Source organism: Eucyclogobius newberryi, unplaced genomic scaffold, assembly GCF_026437365.1.
Source record: "Eucyclogobius newberryi isolate DKJ021-1_F unplaced genomic scaffold, fEucNew1.0.hap1 SCAF_18, whole genome shotgun sequence".
Taxonomy (NCBI): domain Eukaryota; kingdom Metazoa; phylum Chordata; class Actinopteri; order Gobiiformes; family Gobiidae; genus Eucyclogobius; species Eucyclogobius newberryi.
The window spans coordinates 13991659-14007013 of NW_027315812.1; the positions used below are offsets into that span (position 1 = coordinate 13991659).

At 39.8% G+C, this 15355-nt stretch overlaps 1 protein-coding gene across 1 annotated transcript; it reads right to left on the reverse strand.

Moving 5' to 3' along the window:
* Positions 1-1816: 1816 nt before the first annotated feature.
* Positions 1817-4496, reverse strand: bloc1s5 (biogenesis of lysosomal organelles complex-1, subunit 5, muted). Its single transcript, XM_072450593.1, has 5 exons — positions 4235-4496; positions 3565-3647; positions 3338-3467; positions 3156-3214; positions 1817-2116 (listed from the first exon to the last, which is right to left on the reverse strand). Exons 1-5 carry the CDS (start codon positions 4251-4253, stop codon positions 1946-1948), a joined length of 462 nt encoding a protein of 153 aa, XP_072306694.1. The 5' UTR covers positions 4254-4496; the 3' UTR covers positions 1817-1945.
* Positions 4497-15355: the final 10859 nt, after the last annotated feature.

The following is a 15355-nucleotide window of genomic DNA, read 5'->3' on the forward strand; positions in this document are numbered from 1 at the left end:
CTACAGCTTAATTAACCATACAAAAGCAAGAGAAAATACTTACCTAATAAACAATGTGTTATTATGAGTTTTTGTTCATGCTTTTTAAGGCTAATTAAGGTGTCATTACTGAGAAGTGTGAAAAGAAAGTAATATATTTGCATTGGTCCATCTGTATGTTGACAAGGGGGATCACATTTAGAAGCGTTCCAGCATTATTAGTCATTGTGGGCTTTGGATTTCAACTGTGACTGAAAGTACTGCAGATATTTCTTCCTTGAACAAAATGATACATCTTCAGATTTATACTGATGAATTATTTATTGTGTGACGATACAACATTTAATACAAAAAGGCCCAAAAGGTTGAATTCAGTACATCAATTGGCTTTATGGATCAGCATTAGGTCCATCCTGATTTTTGATGAAATATTCAATAAGCGATAATCGAAGAAACTCTGTCAGCACAACTAAACAAAAGTAACATTATGTATCAATAGCTTCAAAGTGGTGCCATTTTTCAACACTGTGAAATGACTGTAAAAAGCTGTACCGGCCTCTGCCCTCCATCTGATATAATAACATACCGGTAGTCAATTTATAACGTGCAAACTCCGCACAAACTCTGTAACATCAGGCATTTTCTAGAAATCAAAATGTGCACAGCATAATAATAACAACACGAAGAGATTGTAGTCGACTAAAGACATTCGGGGTCAATTAATCAACTAAAAGAAGACGTGGCACTGTTAAAATCTCTTAAAATGATTAGGATCTTGTGCAAAAATACTAATGTACACAGATAAGTTATAGCAAACAGCATCTTCATCAGTGTAAAAACATTAAACCATCCAGTTCCTTCCAAAACACCAGATAACTCACTCATGTTTTCTCCTTTCTGCTCGACACCATCATCGACAAATTGACTACAGCCCAGAGATTAGGTAATAACACACTGGACGGCATTCTAGTTTGTATATTGCTTAACGTCTTAATTTGCTGCACTGTTTTGATCACATGTGTATATTTACAACAAATCAAGTGATGGTTTAAAAAGAGATAAATGCTTCGCTGAGTTTTGCTGAATGAAAGAGTACCACCAGGTGTTGACTTTTGGTATCAACATCTAAACCATGCAAAAAAAGCTTTGGTTTGGAGAAGTTTACGAAGGGGCATGCCGCAGGAAGACGTACAAGTAGCTGAGAGCAATAGTATACATTCATAGTGTATACGCATGTGTGTTCAATGGGAAAGCTAAACAGAGAAGTCATTAAGAACAGAGATTTATGTTTCATTCTGTCTAAACAGTCAGAAAAAATACTAGATTTGTGATCGTTATATTGCTACGGCGGGTGGCAGAGTAAACACTTTGCAGCTGGCGGTGATTGTTCAAGCTGTTCTTTTGAGACTTGATTTGGTTGAATTTAGTGGAGGAGGTCAAATGTTCCAACGCGGAAAGAGATCCGTTTGTGCTCAGTTCTGCGACGCTTGGCTCGTGCTTAAAACACACCTGCTCAGGAGCTCGTTACGGACACTTAATGATCCGACTTTGGGTGTTTGGCGTGTTTCACCCGCATGATAAATGTCTGTCATCAATACCCCTTAGGCAGGCATCCATTAAACATGCCGACTTGTTGAAAACTTCACGGCCAAAAAAACGTCCAGTGATTGCTTGTTCGTGTGTGACATTTCCCAGAATATTCGGTGCGTATCCCACGAGCCAAAAGAACAAAAACAGTGGCGTTGATGGTCTGTGAAAACCCAACGTGGTTAATCACACCTTTATTATTCCTGATTAGGGAAATGCTAACTTTATGCAAGAGGAAAACCTGTTCATGTCCAAGCTGTGACTACATTCATCAGTGTCTTTAAGTTGCTTTTGCAAAGCAGGCCTTTTGGCTCCAGCAGGCCGAGTATACGGTTTCCAGTTCCATACAAGCCAAATTACCTTCATGAACAATAAAAGATCAGATGTCTAATTTCTCCAAGTCTTTCTTCATTTCGTTGTACTTAGCGCTGATTTGTCCAACAGCTTTCGCGTGCTCCTCGTCCACCTCCTCCTTCAGTCTCTGCTGCTCCTTCAGGAACTCCGCCCACTCCTCCTTTAAATGCTCCATATTCTCCTGCAGCGGTTTGCTCTGAAATAAAGCACAACATTATAAATGGTACAACAAGGGATTAGATGGTGTACACGAAAACGAGACAAAAAGAGATTCTGATACACTTTATATACAATATCTATGTAAATAAATTGTGCAGTTCAGTTCACAACTATTTCTGCCATCACAGCTCTGATGTTTGGAACTGGAAGTGACAGAGCAAAGTTTATTTTTAACTGTTTTTCAAAGTTTTTGCTCAAGCGAAATGCAAACACTCAGATAAAAAAAATGATATAAGATAATTTTCTGCATATGTGCACAATTTGGTTACAACTTTATCTGGCAGGATCTTGTGGCCTGAGATCTGTGTGAGAAACAGTGACTATGTTAACACGCACACCACAATCTGATCTTGTCACATCCTTAAGCACAACATTTATGAAATACATTCTAAGAGGGTTGCTGTGCACAAACATACTTTTAAATGCAAAACTCTGTTCCCTGGATTAGTTTGTTATCTTAGGTTCAGGGGCAGGACCACACCTCATCTATTCCGTTGGCTACACTTTTTATGCCTCCTGGTCACACACATCAGCATTTGTGGCCCTGCCTCAAACCATCTTATAAGTATTCTCTTTAATTTCTAGAACGGAGTATTGAGGCCTGCAACCCTCATTTTCGGAAGCCCTAAAATTGCATCAATTGTTGTTAATATCATGTTTCTCATAGTTCAATAAATCATTTCCTTGCTAGTGAGATGCCAAATATTTTGAATGGGTTCACAGTGGGGACATTTAAGATACCAAAAAGGACCAGTGAGAAAGTAGTGCTAAGCACTCAGCTACCACACCGTCCATATGGCTTAAAGCTCAGGCTAAAAATATAGTTCACTGAAACATTATAAATTATTTCCAAAATGTTTTGACATTTAAATCTGGCTCAAAATTGAATCTGTAATAGATTTTCAGGACATATTTCTGGATAAACATTTACCATGTCTATTTTTAGACATCTGACAATGAACTAGCACAGGACTAAATAATAATTTCTGCAGAAGCTTCTGATGGTTTTACAGTACCTGCTGTCCCTCTAGCTCCCTCTGCTGGATTCTCTGTGCTACGTGATTTGCAGCTCCCACTGTGAAAACAAATCAAAACATCAGTTAAAATGATATAAGAAAGACATTTATTGGTTGGGCCACGTGTCCCCTAAATGACAGTGACAAAGATAATTTAGTGAAGCCTTTCTTAGGAGACTAACATCGTGCAATGACGTCAGACAGCTGCTGCTTTATGTCCTCGGAGCTGGAGTTCGGCACTTGTTCATTGGTTTCTGTCACACTTTTATTGAGATTGTCCAGCAGTCGACTCTCCCTGTGGCCACGCTTCTCCTAAACAACAGAAGGGGGAAGCTTAGTCCCATTTCACAGCACAGAGCAATTAAACAAATGTCCCTGTCTGTTATGGCTCCAGACATATGGTAAGTACCTCAAACTCTCTCACAAAGTAGCGCGTCTCTGCATTGATAATGGGTCTATGGTCCAATAGTCTGGACTGGATATCGCCAACATCTGCAAGATAATTACATTCACTTTTAATGGAGGGAACAAAACTATAGTGTTGTTTTTATGTCAGAATCAACAAATCCAATTCATATACCGGTAAGTTCAGTGCAAACTCAGTTCTATACAATGTTATACAACTTAAACAACAATCATAAAGGGATCCTTGAGGGGAAATGGCTATAGTGAGCATTTTGCGTTTCACAGATATTTGTGTATTGAAAATGATTTTATACTTAAGGAAATGTTAACTAGTGCAATAATGATTATGAATGTTTGTGATTCCAACACTGAAAGCTTTATTTGTTATGTTTAGGGTAACAAAATCTATGATATATTATATTTAGAATACAACATATATTTAAAGTCTTGAAGTCAGATCAAATGGAAATGAACTGTGCATGACATTTCAATGGTCATTTTTGTAAACATAGCCACTGTCTCACACACAAGTAAACTAAATCCCACATGCTTGCACCTTTTAAAAAATATATCAAATAAAAAAATGAATACATTTTGGAAATTGGAATTATTAGGATTTGTGCAATATAGAATGAACTCAAAACAGTTCAGAGATGGTGCATGGTTTTACTTACCTTTAATGACTTTGTCCATGTTTCCACAAAGACGTAGTAGTATGAGTGGCTGGATCTGGCTTGAAAGTGAAAGAGATTAGCTGCTAGCTGCTTTCTGGGCTAACTTTTCTAACACAACGACAAACGCAGTTCAATCAAAGCCACGGTAACATGTCAAAGAGACAGTCTTAAACACTCAAATTAAAGAGTTTGGGGAGTTTCTCTCATAACTGAAGTCAGCAGAACGAAAATCAGGTGACTTGAATTGTAAATATTTACTACTGCTTCCGGGTTGGAGACAGACTGAACCAAACCGCAGATTCGGGGGTGGTAAAGCTGACAATTTAATTGTTACCTATCAGTTTTCGAACGCAATGTTGTAGTGTAAATATTCAGTACCAGGGTTAAAATAATTTAAAGTATTATTATTATTTACCCCCCCAAAAAAAAATACTTTATAAAAAATAGAATTTCAGACACCGACATCGTCAATGCTCTGTCCCTACGACCACTGTGTAATATTTTGTGTGACCAGCAGGTGTCAGTCTTGCTCCGTATTTAAGTCATGAAGATGTCATGGTTTATAACACTTTTAAATTCAGTTTACAGTTTACACTTGTGTGCCTATTTGGCTAAACGTTTACACTGTTAAACAGGAGCATTTTTGTACTTCTACACTTTTGTAGGCCTATATCCTTTCAGATGCAGTTATCATTTCTGTAGAGTATGCTTATAGGTTTTATTCTTATCTAAAATAGTTCAGTATAATTTAAAGTGATTATATATCAGTGCATGTTTAAATTGATTATGTCAGTGCATGTTTGAAGGAGTTCCTCCATAATATGCAGGGCGAGGGCACTAGTTTGGGTGACCATCTCAAATGTAAATTGTGCAATATGGTGGAATGAATAAAGACTGCAAACCAGCTGATTTGTTATGTTTATCCTTTAAAACACAGTTAGAGTTTGTTATACACATTAGTATAACAACATAGGATGACCCTCCCCCCAAAAAAAAATCTTGTTCTGTTTTCTATGTTAATCTCACTATTTCATGTGGCACACTCTAAAAGTAGGAGGAAGGACAGGGGCCTAAAAGAGTGTGTACACCAAGGACAAGAGTCTACCCTCACTCCAGTTTTTCACAATTTTAATGGCAACACAAATATGCATTTTGGTTTCATGTGAGAATATTTGATGGTCCAAATGTGACTGTATAGCAGAAAAAGAGGTTAACTTTTAGCTGCAATATGCGTGTAGTTACACCCAATATCCACTGGAGGGCATCACTCCCCACATTGTTCAGGTCAAATCCCTGGTGAGTGTATTCTTATTAGCTAATTATTTTATATCAAATGCAAATATATTGGCATAAATACATTCATAATCAAGAGGGAATTCACATATATTCATCCAGAGTGAGGGAGGGCGCTGTTTGGGGCACTCGTTGCATATTACTTGTCACAAGTTTGTTTGTGAACCTTAGATTTATTATTACTGTCAGCTTCTGTTAGAAGAATATAATTATGCTCCACTTAAGACTCGCACTGTCCACATAGTTTAAGTAAACACTTATTACATGCACCATTAGTTTGATTTGGGCCTATTAAAAAGATTACATGATTGATCCACCGCCACAGGATAAAATAAGTCCTTTGCTGTTGACTTGTGTTATTGTGAAAGAGCTGCAGAAACAAACATGTCAGGACCAGCAAACAGTTTTGTGGATTCAAAAATCTGCGGGGGAAATTAAAAGCATTAGCACGAAGAGTGACATGTAAATTAGTGCATGCTTGCTTTAAAACTATTGTTGCTTTATGAACAGAAGTGGAAATTTAAAGTTTGCTCAAGTAACATTAATGATGCAGTCAAATATATTTTTGGGCTGTAGAAAAATAAAGTAGTAAATCAAGTAGTCAATTCTTTCATTTGAAATAATTATTTTTGTGATTGTTATGTAATGTAGCCCTTGTGCTGTTTTGTGACTAGAGAAACTGCTAAAATGTGGGTAACTATATAAAAAAAAATAAAAAATTCTAAAGCAAATTTTCAGCCTTAAAACGTCAGGCTTGTTTGTGAGAGTGGCTGCCATGTTCCTCTCTGAACTCAAAAATGTCTCCAAGCCCAGATTTTCAAAGCATTAGTGAATTTGGAAAACTAAGCCAGCATCAACATAACGAGGAAGTATCTGTCCTGGTGCATCATTATTTGTGAGCCTCATGTCTTCGGCTACATAGCTCTTTGCATAAGATCATAAGATGCATCATGTTCTTTTCCCTGTTTTGGTCCACACGTTTCTTATTATTAAATAAATTTTAGCTTCAAACTGACACTCCTGCAGGGCCCTGAGCCTTTCTGGGACGCTGTGTCAAAATAAACCATTACAACCCAGTCTCACCCAAATGTGCATATTACATAGGCCTAACGTAATTTCCATTGCCTTTTGTAGTTCCAAAATGTATGATTCAATCTCGCAGGCAGTCTATGGACTAAAAGCATAACAAATATCAATATTATAAGTAAATAAGATCACTTTATTCTCATATAGAAAAAATAATTGGAAATTAAGGGAATTATGTTCTACAATATGGTAATAAATATCTATCTCCATGGAGACGAGCACTAGTACAGGTCAGATCTGTGGAAAGACAAGCCCATTCACTATTTTAAATAAATCAATGCAATAACTGTAGGATAGACACAGTTAATACCATACTGTGGAACATTCCAGGCAAAGCAATAACATCAACTCCACCCAAGCTCCCAAAAAGTTTTATATAAAGAAGAATTTAAATGCCACCTGTTTTATGCACTATTTAAGCATGAAAACTGAATCATTTTCTGCAATGGCTCACTCTTAAGACGAATGAGGAATTGTTATTTTGAGAACTTTTTCTATTCAATATGGATATAATATTTTGTTTTAAATGGCTAATTGCTATGGTAATGGTCTATCACCATTTGCATGCACATTGAGACCTCATGTAGGCCTATTTATTTCTTTTGTCAAACAGCATATTTCTCCAGCCTCCATGTGTCCGTCTCTATCCCACGAGGTGCACCACTTGCACATAAGCAGAATGTGCCGGACCGGAGCAGCGCGCGGCCCCCTGTGTGCGCCACGGTGCCAGTGGCCAGATGATCCGTGTCTCTCTCTAAACCGGCGCTGTGCAGTGGGAGGTCTGTGAATGCGCTTCACCAAAACATGCCCAGTGGCCGTGCGAGTTCGCCCCGGTCAGTGACGCTCCTCTGCTCCTCTGCACCGCCGCCCGAGCACACACAACCCCCCCCACGGCCGCGGTGCCCACATCCCCCACTGGGTATAATTATTCTGCATTTGGCTGCGGTTGTTGCGGGTCTCTCTGGGTTCTTGACACCAAGGTTGGGATGGGGAAGGGGAGGTGGGTGTTACTCACTTGATGCCAAGGGCTGGAGAGATGCAGGAGGAGGAGGAGAGGAACGGCTGCTGCTGCTGCCCACATCCACCCACCTCCACTTTGTTACAGATGCTGTTTCATTCACGGACACTTTCTATGAGTCAGTGCTTATAGGTCATGTCTCGGTGTAGTGTCAATGAAGTCTCTCGGTCATGTGATCATGTAAAGTAAGAAAGTAAAAAAGTTGGCCAATATCAAATATACTTGTTACTACTGTAGGGTCTGAACTTGAACTTTTGGGTGTGTTCACTCTTGTTCAAACACCACAATTAAAGCGAGACTAAACTTGGACTAGAAAAGGACCAACCCAAGTCAATTAAACTGGGCTCAAACCAGAACTAAGCAAGTACAATCCTACTAAAAAATATATTAAAAAACATGTCATAGAGAAGTTAAGGTAAAATGTCATATTGGTATCTTATCTATCATAAAGGTATCTTCTGAAACATCTCAGATACCTTTTCAGTGGATTCAAACATGCTGCAAAGAGTCTACCACATGATTTACCCAAATAATTGCTGTTTATTTTACCAACAAGTTTCCACAAGCAACGAGGGAGGGTGCTGTGACTTTTAACTCTTCTTGACTGACTGCAACTGAAAGGATTAGGGGCCATGGATTATAAACTAACTGTTATTTTATCTGAACATAAAAGTTGTGAATGTAGCATGTATCCAGTAATGGAAAAAGTAAAGTAAAGTAAAAGTACAGTTACATGGCCAAATGTACTCAAGTCTAAGTGCTGCAAAATCTGTACTTAAGAAAAAGTACCGGTACAGATTAAAAAAAATACCAGCGCAAACCGGGACACAACCCAACCAATCAAACATTCATTCTTCCTAATAAAGGACTAAAGAAAATTAGTAAGTTATTATAAGTTTGTCTCACCTTCTCTTGCTGTAACATGGCTAAAAATGTACTCAAGTATCAGTGCTGCAAAATTTGTACTAGTAAGTACAAATAAGTAAATGTAGAACATATTCATAAAAAATACTCAAAGTGCTAATGAATTAAATAATTTATATCTGGATAAGGTTGTTTTAAACTGCAATCTGACTAGTCTACGAGCTCAGTGTATGTAGGAGCAGAGACAGAGCTGAAACTGCCGTGGATTTGGACAATTAGGATTAGTATGTACTCATTAATTAGTTTAAATGTAGCTAATTACAATTACAACATTACGCTCACTTACAAGTACAAGTGCATGTTTAAAAATCTACTCAAAAAGCTACAACTGCCCCAAAAATTACAGTAACGTGAGTATTTATAATCAGTTACTTTCCCCCCTGAATCCATGACCCATTTGTCCATTTTTCTCTGCATTACGTCATAAGGCGCTGGTACAGCTGGCAGCCCGGTGTAAACGCTCTCTCGTCTTTCTCACACTTATTGTGCTTTATCTCCTATATTTTGTAAATATAGTTAGTATATTTTTTCTATTTTACTGTACGATAGGGACACGCGCTGGAATAGTTTTTTAATTCAACTGTTTTTGACTTTTTTCGGCTGGATTTGAGCGTTTTTCGTTGCGTTCGTTGTGTTGTTGTGACGTGAGCTAGCTCCGAGCGAGCCCACCAGCCCCCCCCCCCCCGCGCCCTCCGGCCGCGCTAAAGTACGGCGTGTCGTTGGTACACGTTTATATACACGTTTATATGAAAGAGGAACTTCACGAACGATCGGGACACGCACTGGAATCGCTTTAAATTAACTTGTTTTGACTTTATTCGGCTGGATTGAGTGTTTTCGTCGTGTCGTTGCGAGGTGTCTTGGCTCTGAGTCCCCCGGCTCCGGCCCCGCCCCCCGGCTCCGGCCCCGCCCCCCGGCCGGCGCCGTACCGCGTTTCCACAAAGGAGGAACTCATGAAACTGAGGAGAACAGTCGTCTTACCCGGAGATCGTCACGTTATCCCGTCGCAATACTGACCTAACCTAATACTGATGTGCAATTCTGTCGTATGTGCAATTGCTGTTGGAATTCATGTGCAATTCATGTGCAATTACTGTGAAATTCATGTGCAATCTATGTGCTGTCGTGACACATATTCATGTGCAATTACTGTCGGGATCACATGCAATGGTATTTATTTATTTATTTGTCTATGGGAGTTTTTATTTATTTATAGGAGATCTTCTACTGAAAGTGTTTTTCAGACTTCCTATAAGTGATCTGTTCTTCTGTATCTACCTCTGGATCTACCTGCGTTGCACCAATGAAATTTCCCCATGTGGGACAATAAAGGAATATCTTATCCTCTCTCACTGTAAACGTCCTGCTCCTGTGTGGCCCTCTGCTGTCAGGGCGTCCGGGGCCTGACGGAGGACAAGGCTCACAGGCTGAACCTCACCATATGCCCCCATCAGCCTTCTGCTTTTCAGGAAGTGACGCCTTTCTCTCTTTTGCAGCACAAACAGAACCAAACATCATCAGACCAACAACAGGACGTGGAACTGCCACTTTCCCTCTTTGCCTCTGCCCGAGCTCTGCGTTCAGGGGAGAGCGTGTCGCCTGTCATCAGTGTTCACAAGTGGCTCCGGATGCCATTTTGAGGCTTGTTCCTGGAAAATAGCTGAAAATACATTGTCTGTTTCTGTGTCGGAGAGCTTGTCCTTGTCCAGGCCTGTCCTGATTCAAGGAGAAGGCTGCTGCTTTCACCACGCCACTGCTCACAGGTCAACCAGGGCAACAACGTGGACACTCTGGACCTTTGAAGCTTTTTTTATACCCCGAATCACTCCATCGACATTGTAGAGTGAACACGCTAGATATTTATATATTTGATGTATGATTATATATTTATTTTATTGTATTATTATTTATTTTTGATACGATATAAGTAGCATGTGTTACTTCGGACACCTGGGATACCTGTATTAAAAAGAATCTTCTGGTGCTAGAGAGCCATTTTGATCATTTTGCACCTAAAATACAGCTATTAGAAAAAAACATTGAATGAAACTTATTAATAATAGGTCGTGTTGAGCTGGTCTTGACAAGCACAACTGACTACTTTATTGCGATTCTTTTTGGAGGCATAAACGAGTTGCCCATGATTTGTCTATAGGTTGATTTCTCAAAACTAATTAAAATGCATTTTTGTATCACAATATTTAGAGGTCAACAGAATGCGATTTTTTTAGAATATTTGAGTTCCATAGCAACTTTTCTTCTTAAAACCGTAGTGTACTCAAGGATGAGGCATTAGGTGAGAAGAGAGACACACACATAGAACGTCATGAAAGTTCCTTTTACGCGTTATATATTCCATGGGAAGTTTTAGCTTGCAGTTGCTTGTGTTGATAAACTCATGGAATTCTCAAATTAGCTTCTATGTAGCTCTTCCAATGAGAGATATTGAACAAATGTGGATTCTGAGTCTTGTGGAAGAGGGTCTAGTTAATAGAAAAGAGTTAGAGATGAATATATTTTCTGTTCAGAGGTCTATTACAGTCGGTGCTTGGAGTGGACTGATATGCTGACCCTTCAATTCAATGTTGCAATATTTCACGACCAGTTTACACTCTTATGTCTGTACTACAAAGTGTCGGTGTAATCCCTCATACGTCCAGGAGTATTCCATTGTAGACAAAGTGTTTTTAAAACAAATGCATACTTTGACCAGTAATTGCAATGCCGTAAACAAAACCAGCTCTTCCACCCACATAGAAAAGACTTTATGGAAGACTTTGTGGCACACAGTGAAACAACATAAACCCCCCCCCAAAAAACACTTGATTCCTGATCCATTTGTGCGCGCACGCGACGGGTTGACGTTGGACTTGGGACAGAGCAGAGCAAAAAAAAGTAGTCAAAAAACGGGCGCGTGGAGAGAGAGAGGGGGAGAGAGGGAAGGGGTGTAAGTGCCCTAGGGGTCAAAGTAACACACGCACACACACACACACATGCACGCACACACACGCACACACACGCACGCACACGCACACACTGTTGTCGGGCTGCTGTGGTATGTTTGGAGCAGTGCCTCGTCAGATTAGGGCCATGCTGCTTGCGTTTGATGGCCAACCTGGACAGACAAGAGCTGCCAGGCACAAACTGCTCAGGCACATGATGTCAAAAACCACACACACACACACACACACACACACACACACACACACATGCACACGCACACGCACACATACACACACACACACACACACACATACACTCTATACATACACACAGAAATTATCCCGCGCCAGACCAAAGAGACAGATGACACCCAGCATGAAGCTAAAGCCAAATCTGTAAGCATCCACGGCGATCCAGCTGGCTAGCCCTAGGGTACCTGTCTCCGCGAACTGGAATCAGCGTCACCCCCTGAGCTGTCAAATTAGCTCACAGGGCTGGAAATGCTGAAGAGATTTGGCCCCTGCGCGTACAAGAGCAAAAAGAGGGGACTGCAGGGGGGAAGGGTGAGGGAGAGAGAGAGATTAAAACGTAATGATTGTTTCATTTGCCAATTTGGGGAAAGTTGTGGAAGTTGGATGAGGAGAAGTCAAGTGTACGCGGGAGTTATTGATACAGTGCAAAACGTGCCGACGCGACAGGAATTTGTCATCTGCGTTTTTTGGTCTCTCAGTGTCCGGAGGAGTGGACATTTTTGCAAGTTGCAATTTGGAGGCGTCAGTTCAAATCCAGCAACAAAACTTACAGTTAACAGCGGTGATATGCTCCTTCGTGTTTAGCAATGGCATATTCTGATAATACATGTGATTATTAAGTGAGCTGTGTGGAGGGGAGATTCGGTGGCATTAGCTTGGTGGTAGTGGAGTTGCTCTATAACAGAAGAAAAATAATTAAATTCAATGTAAACTCCAAAAAACGTAAAGCAAGTTCTGTTGCTCTGTTGTCTGGCTATTTATGTCATAAAAACAGATGTGATTGGTCATGTCTAAATAATGTTTCAGACAATGTGAATGAAAGTAAATTGGTAATCAAACAATATCATGCAAATCCAGCAGAAATGTGAGAAAACATGTCTTTACGCGTTGGTTGAGGTTTATTCATCAGATAAATGTGAAATGTCTGTAAAATGAATCACAAAAGTGCAGAAATATCACCTTATACTCGTATTTAAAATTACAGTATAACTTTTTTTCGTTTTTCATTTTAATCAGCTCTTTTTGTAGCATTTTAAACATCATACTCAAAGGTCAAATCTAGCATATCTTCAAAATAACATTCACGATTTGATCTAATCTTCGATATATTGTCCATCCCTAATCGTAGGCCACTAAAATGAGATATTGTGACTCTTCTTGTTATTAGATTCTGGTTTGTGCACTCTCGTTTCAGGATCTGGCATGTCACTACACAATTTGGAGTCATTCATTTACTTAATTTACCTCTATTTCGGTTGCGTTAATGAATGCTATTTTAGTTTTATTTACAGCAACTATACCAGCCAGCGCGCAGTCAGTCTTGTATTAGCAAACGCTGTCAGACACACACGCACCAACGTCTACACAGAGCCAGGGGCAACTTTTCAATTACTTTCGGTGTTAAGCAGTCACCTGGGAGAGACGTGCAGCCTTTGAGTGGAGTGACATTTGAACCAATAGACCGCTCTCCTCCTCCACCATGCCATCATTTCATCCTCCTCTTCCCCCTCTTTTCTCCTTCTCGTCCCGGTTGCGAGACAGCTGTGAACGCCAGGCCCGAGATCAGAAGTGACACCAAACAAAACGGTCAAATGTTTTCTCGGTGAAAAGTGCGCATCACAGAAATGATCAAGGGCGCGGTGGAGACTGTTGAATTCATTAAAGCGGGAGGGATTAGCAGTGGGTTTAGTCCAAAAAGGATCAGAAAGTTACAGCCGGATCTGTCATTCGCCGATCCACAAAGTTTAAAGAAGCTGCAGGGCTGGTGACTCTTTGACTTTGAGCTACAGATTAATGCACTAACATGAAAGTAAATAGTATTTTATGAATTTACATCTGTGAACTGCTCCTGACAGGTGCCTTTAAAGTGCATACGTTAGGTACTAACTTTACTTAAACGTAGTGAATATGATTTTGAATTTTACCTAAAAAGCTGCGTAGTTTTCCCCAGTTTGACACTTTTTGTGAAGTTTCTAATATTTCTTCCTGGTTGGACATGAGCGTCAAATGTGACTTTGGTAGAGGTAATTCTACAACTGTTACCTAGCAGCCATACTGTAAACAAGGGCCAAAAACAATATAAATCAATAGTTAGGATTTGACAGATAATAATACCTGATAACACCTTTTATTTCATTAAAAGATTGTTTAAACTGTCAGAAAATTGTGTTCTTTGAGTACAAATTGTCTCTGAATTTTGGATGAAATGTCGCATATTGATGACATCACAGAGGGATTCTGTGTAAGAACTCAGCTCTACTTCCTGTAATTGTCATCTCTCCTTTTTCTTTTGTTCCCACAAACTGTAACTTGACTGTGTAAAACTAAGATAAACATTTACCATAGAGACAATTCCACCAAACAAAGTAACAACTAAAAAACTGTCATATGCACTTTAAGCTAGATAAATAGATAGAGATAAATTAGATGAAATTACCCCCGCTATTAGCCCTGAACTAGCCCAAGCTGTAAATCTAACGTCCCATATAAATCCACCTGTAAACCTAGAAAGGTTCACAGCTTTTGATCAAGCAGAGATAACTTCAGCCATTATGTCCTCTAAAAGCTCAACTTGTGTCCTAGACCCCATTCCAAGCAGACTCCTCAAAGACATTCTTCCCCTAATTATAGACTCTATTCTTAATATAATAAATACTTCACTCGAAAGTGGCTATGTTCCACAGTCCTTCAAACATGCAGTCATTAAACCTCTTCTGAAAAAGCCTAATCTAGATCCCGACCTATTGGTAAACTACAGACCTATTTCAAATCTTCCCTTCGTCTCTAAAATCCTTGAAAAAGTTGTAGTAAAACAGCTTTGTCGCCACCTGCAGGACAATAACTTATTTGAAGTTTTCCAGTCAGGGTTCAGAGCCCACCACAGCACTGAAACTGCACTAGTTAAAGTCACAAATGATTTGTTATTAGCCGCTGACGATGGACTGGTCTCAATCCTGGTTCTGTTGGACCTCAGCGCAGGGTTTGACACCATCGACCACAACATTCTACTGCAGAGGTTAGAATGTGATGTAGGTGTTGGAGGAACAGCCCTCAGCTGGTTTAAATCCTATCTATCTGATAGGTTCCAATTTGTTAATGTAAACCAGAGCTCCTCACCAAGCTCTAAAGTAATTTACGGTGTGCCACAGGGATCAGTACTCGGTCCAATTCTGTTTACTCTTAATATGCTGCCATTAGGCAACATTATCAGAAAGCATGGCATTAACTTCCACTGCTATGCAGACGACACTCAGCTGTATTTATCAATGAAACCTGATCAGAGCGATCAAGTAGACAGACTTAGTACTTGTGTGAAGGAGATAAAAACCTGGATGACACTAAACTACCTGCTTCTTAACCCTGAAAAAACCGAGGTCATTGTGCTTGGCCCTAAGCATCTACGAGATGCTCTATCTGAGCAGATAGTCACACTGGACAATGTCAGTGTAGCCTCCAGTTCTACTGTAAGAAACCTTGGAGTCTTATTTGACCAGGAGCTCTCATTTAAAGCTCATATAAATCAAGCTTGTAAAACAGCCTATTTCCATTTGCGCAACATCGCCAAAATCAGAAGAATCCTGCCTAAAAGTGATGCCGAAAAACTTA

Excerpts from the sequence above, each read along its gene's own strand:
- bloc1s5 (XM_072450593.1), bottom strand. Across the intron at positions 3,468-3,564 it reads ACTTTGTGAGAGAGTTTGAG|GAGAAGCGTGGCCACAGGGA; the intron begins GTACTTACCATA and ends TCTGTTGTTTAG. Across the intron at positions 2,117-3,155 it reads GGGAGCTAGAGGGACAGCAG|AGCAAACCGCTGCAGGAGAA; the intron begins GTACTGTAAAAC and ends GCTTTATTTCAG.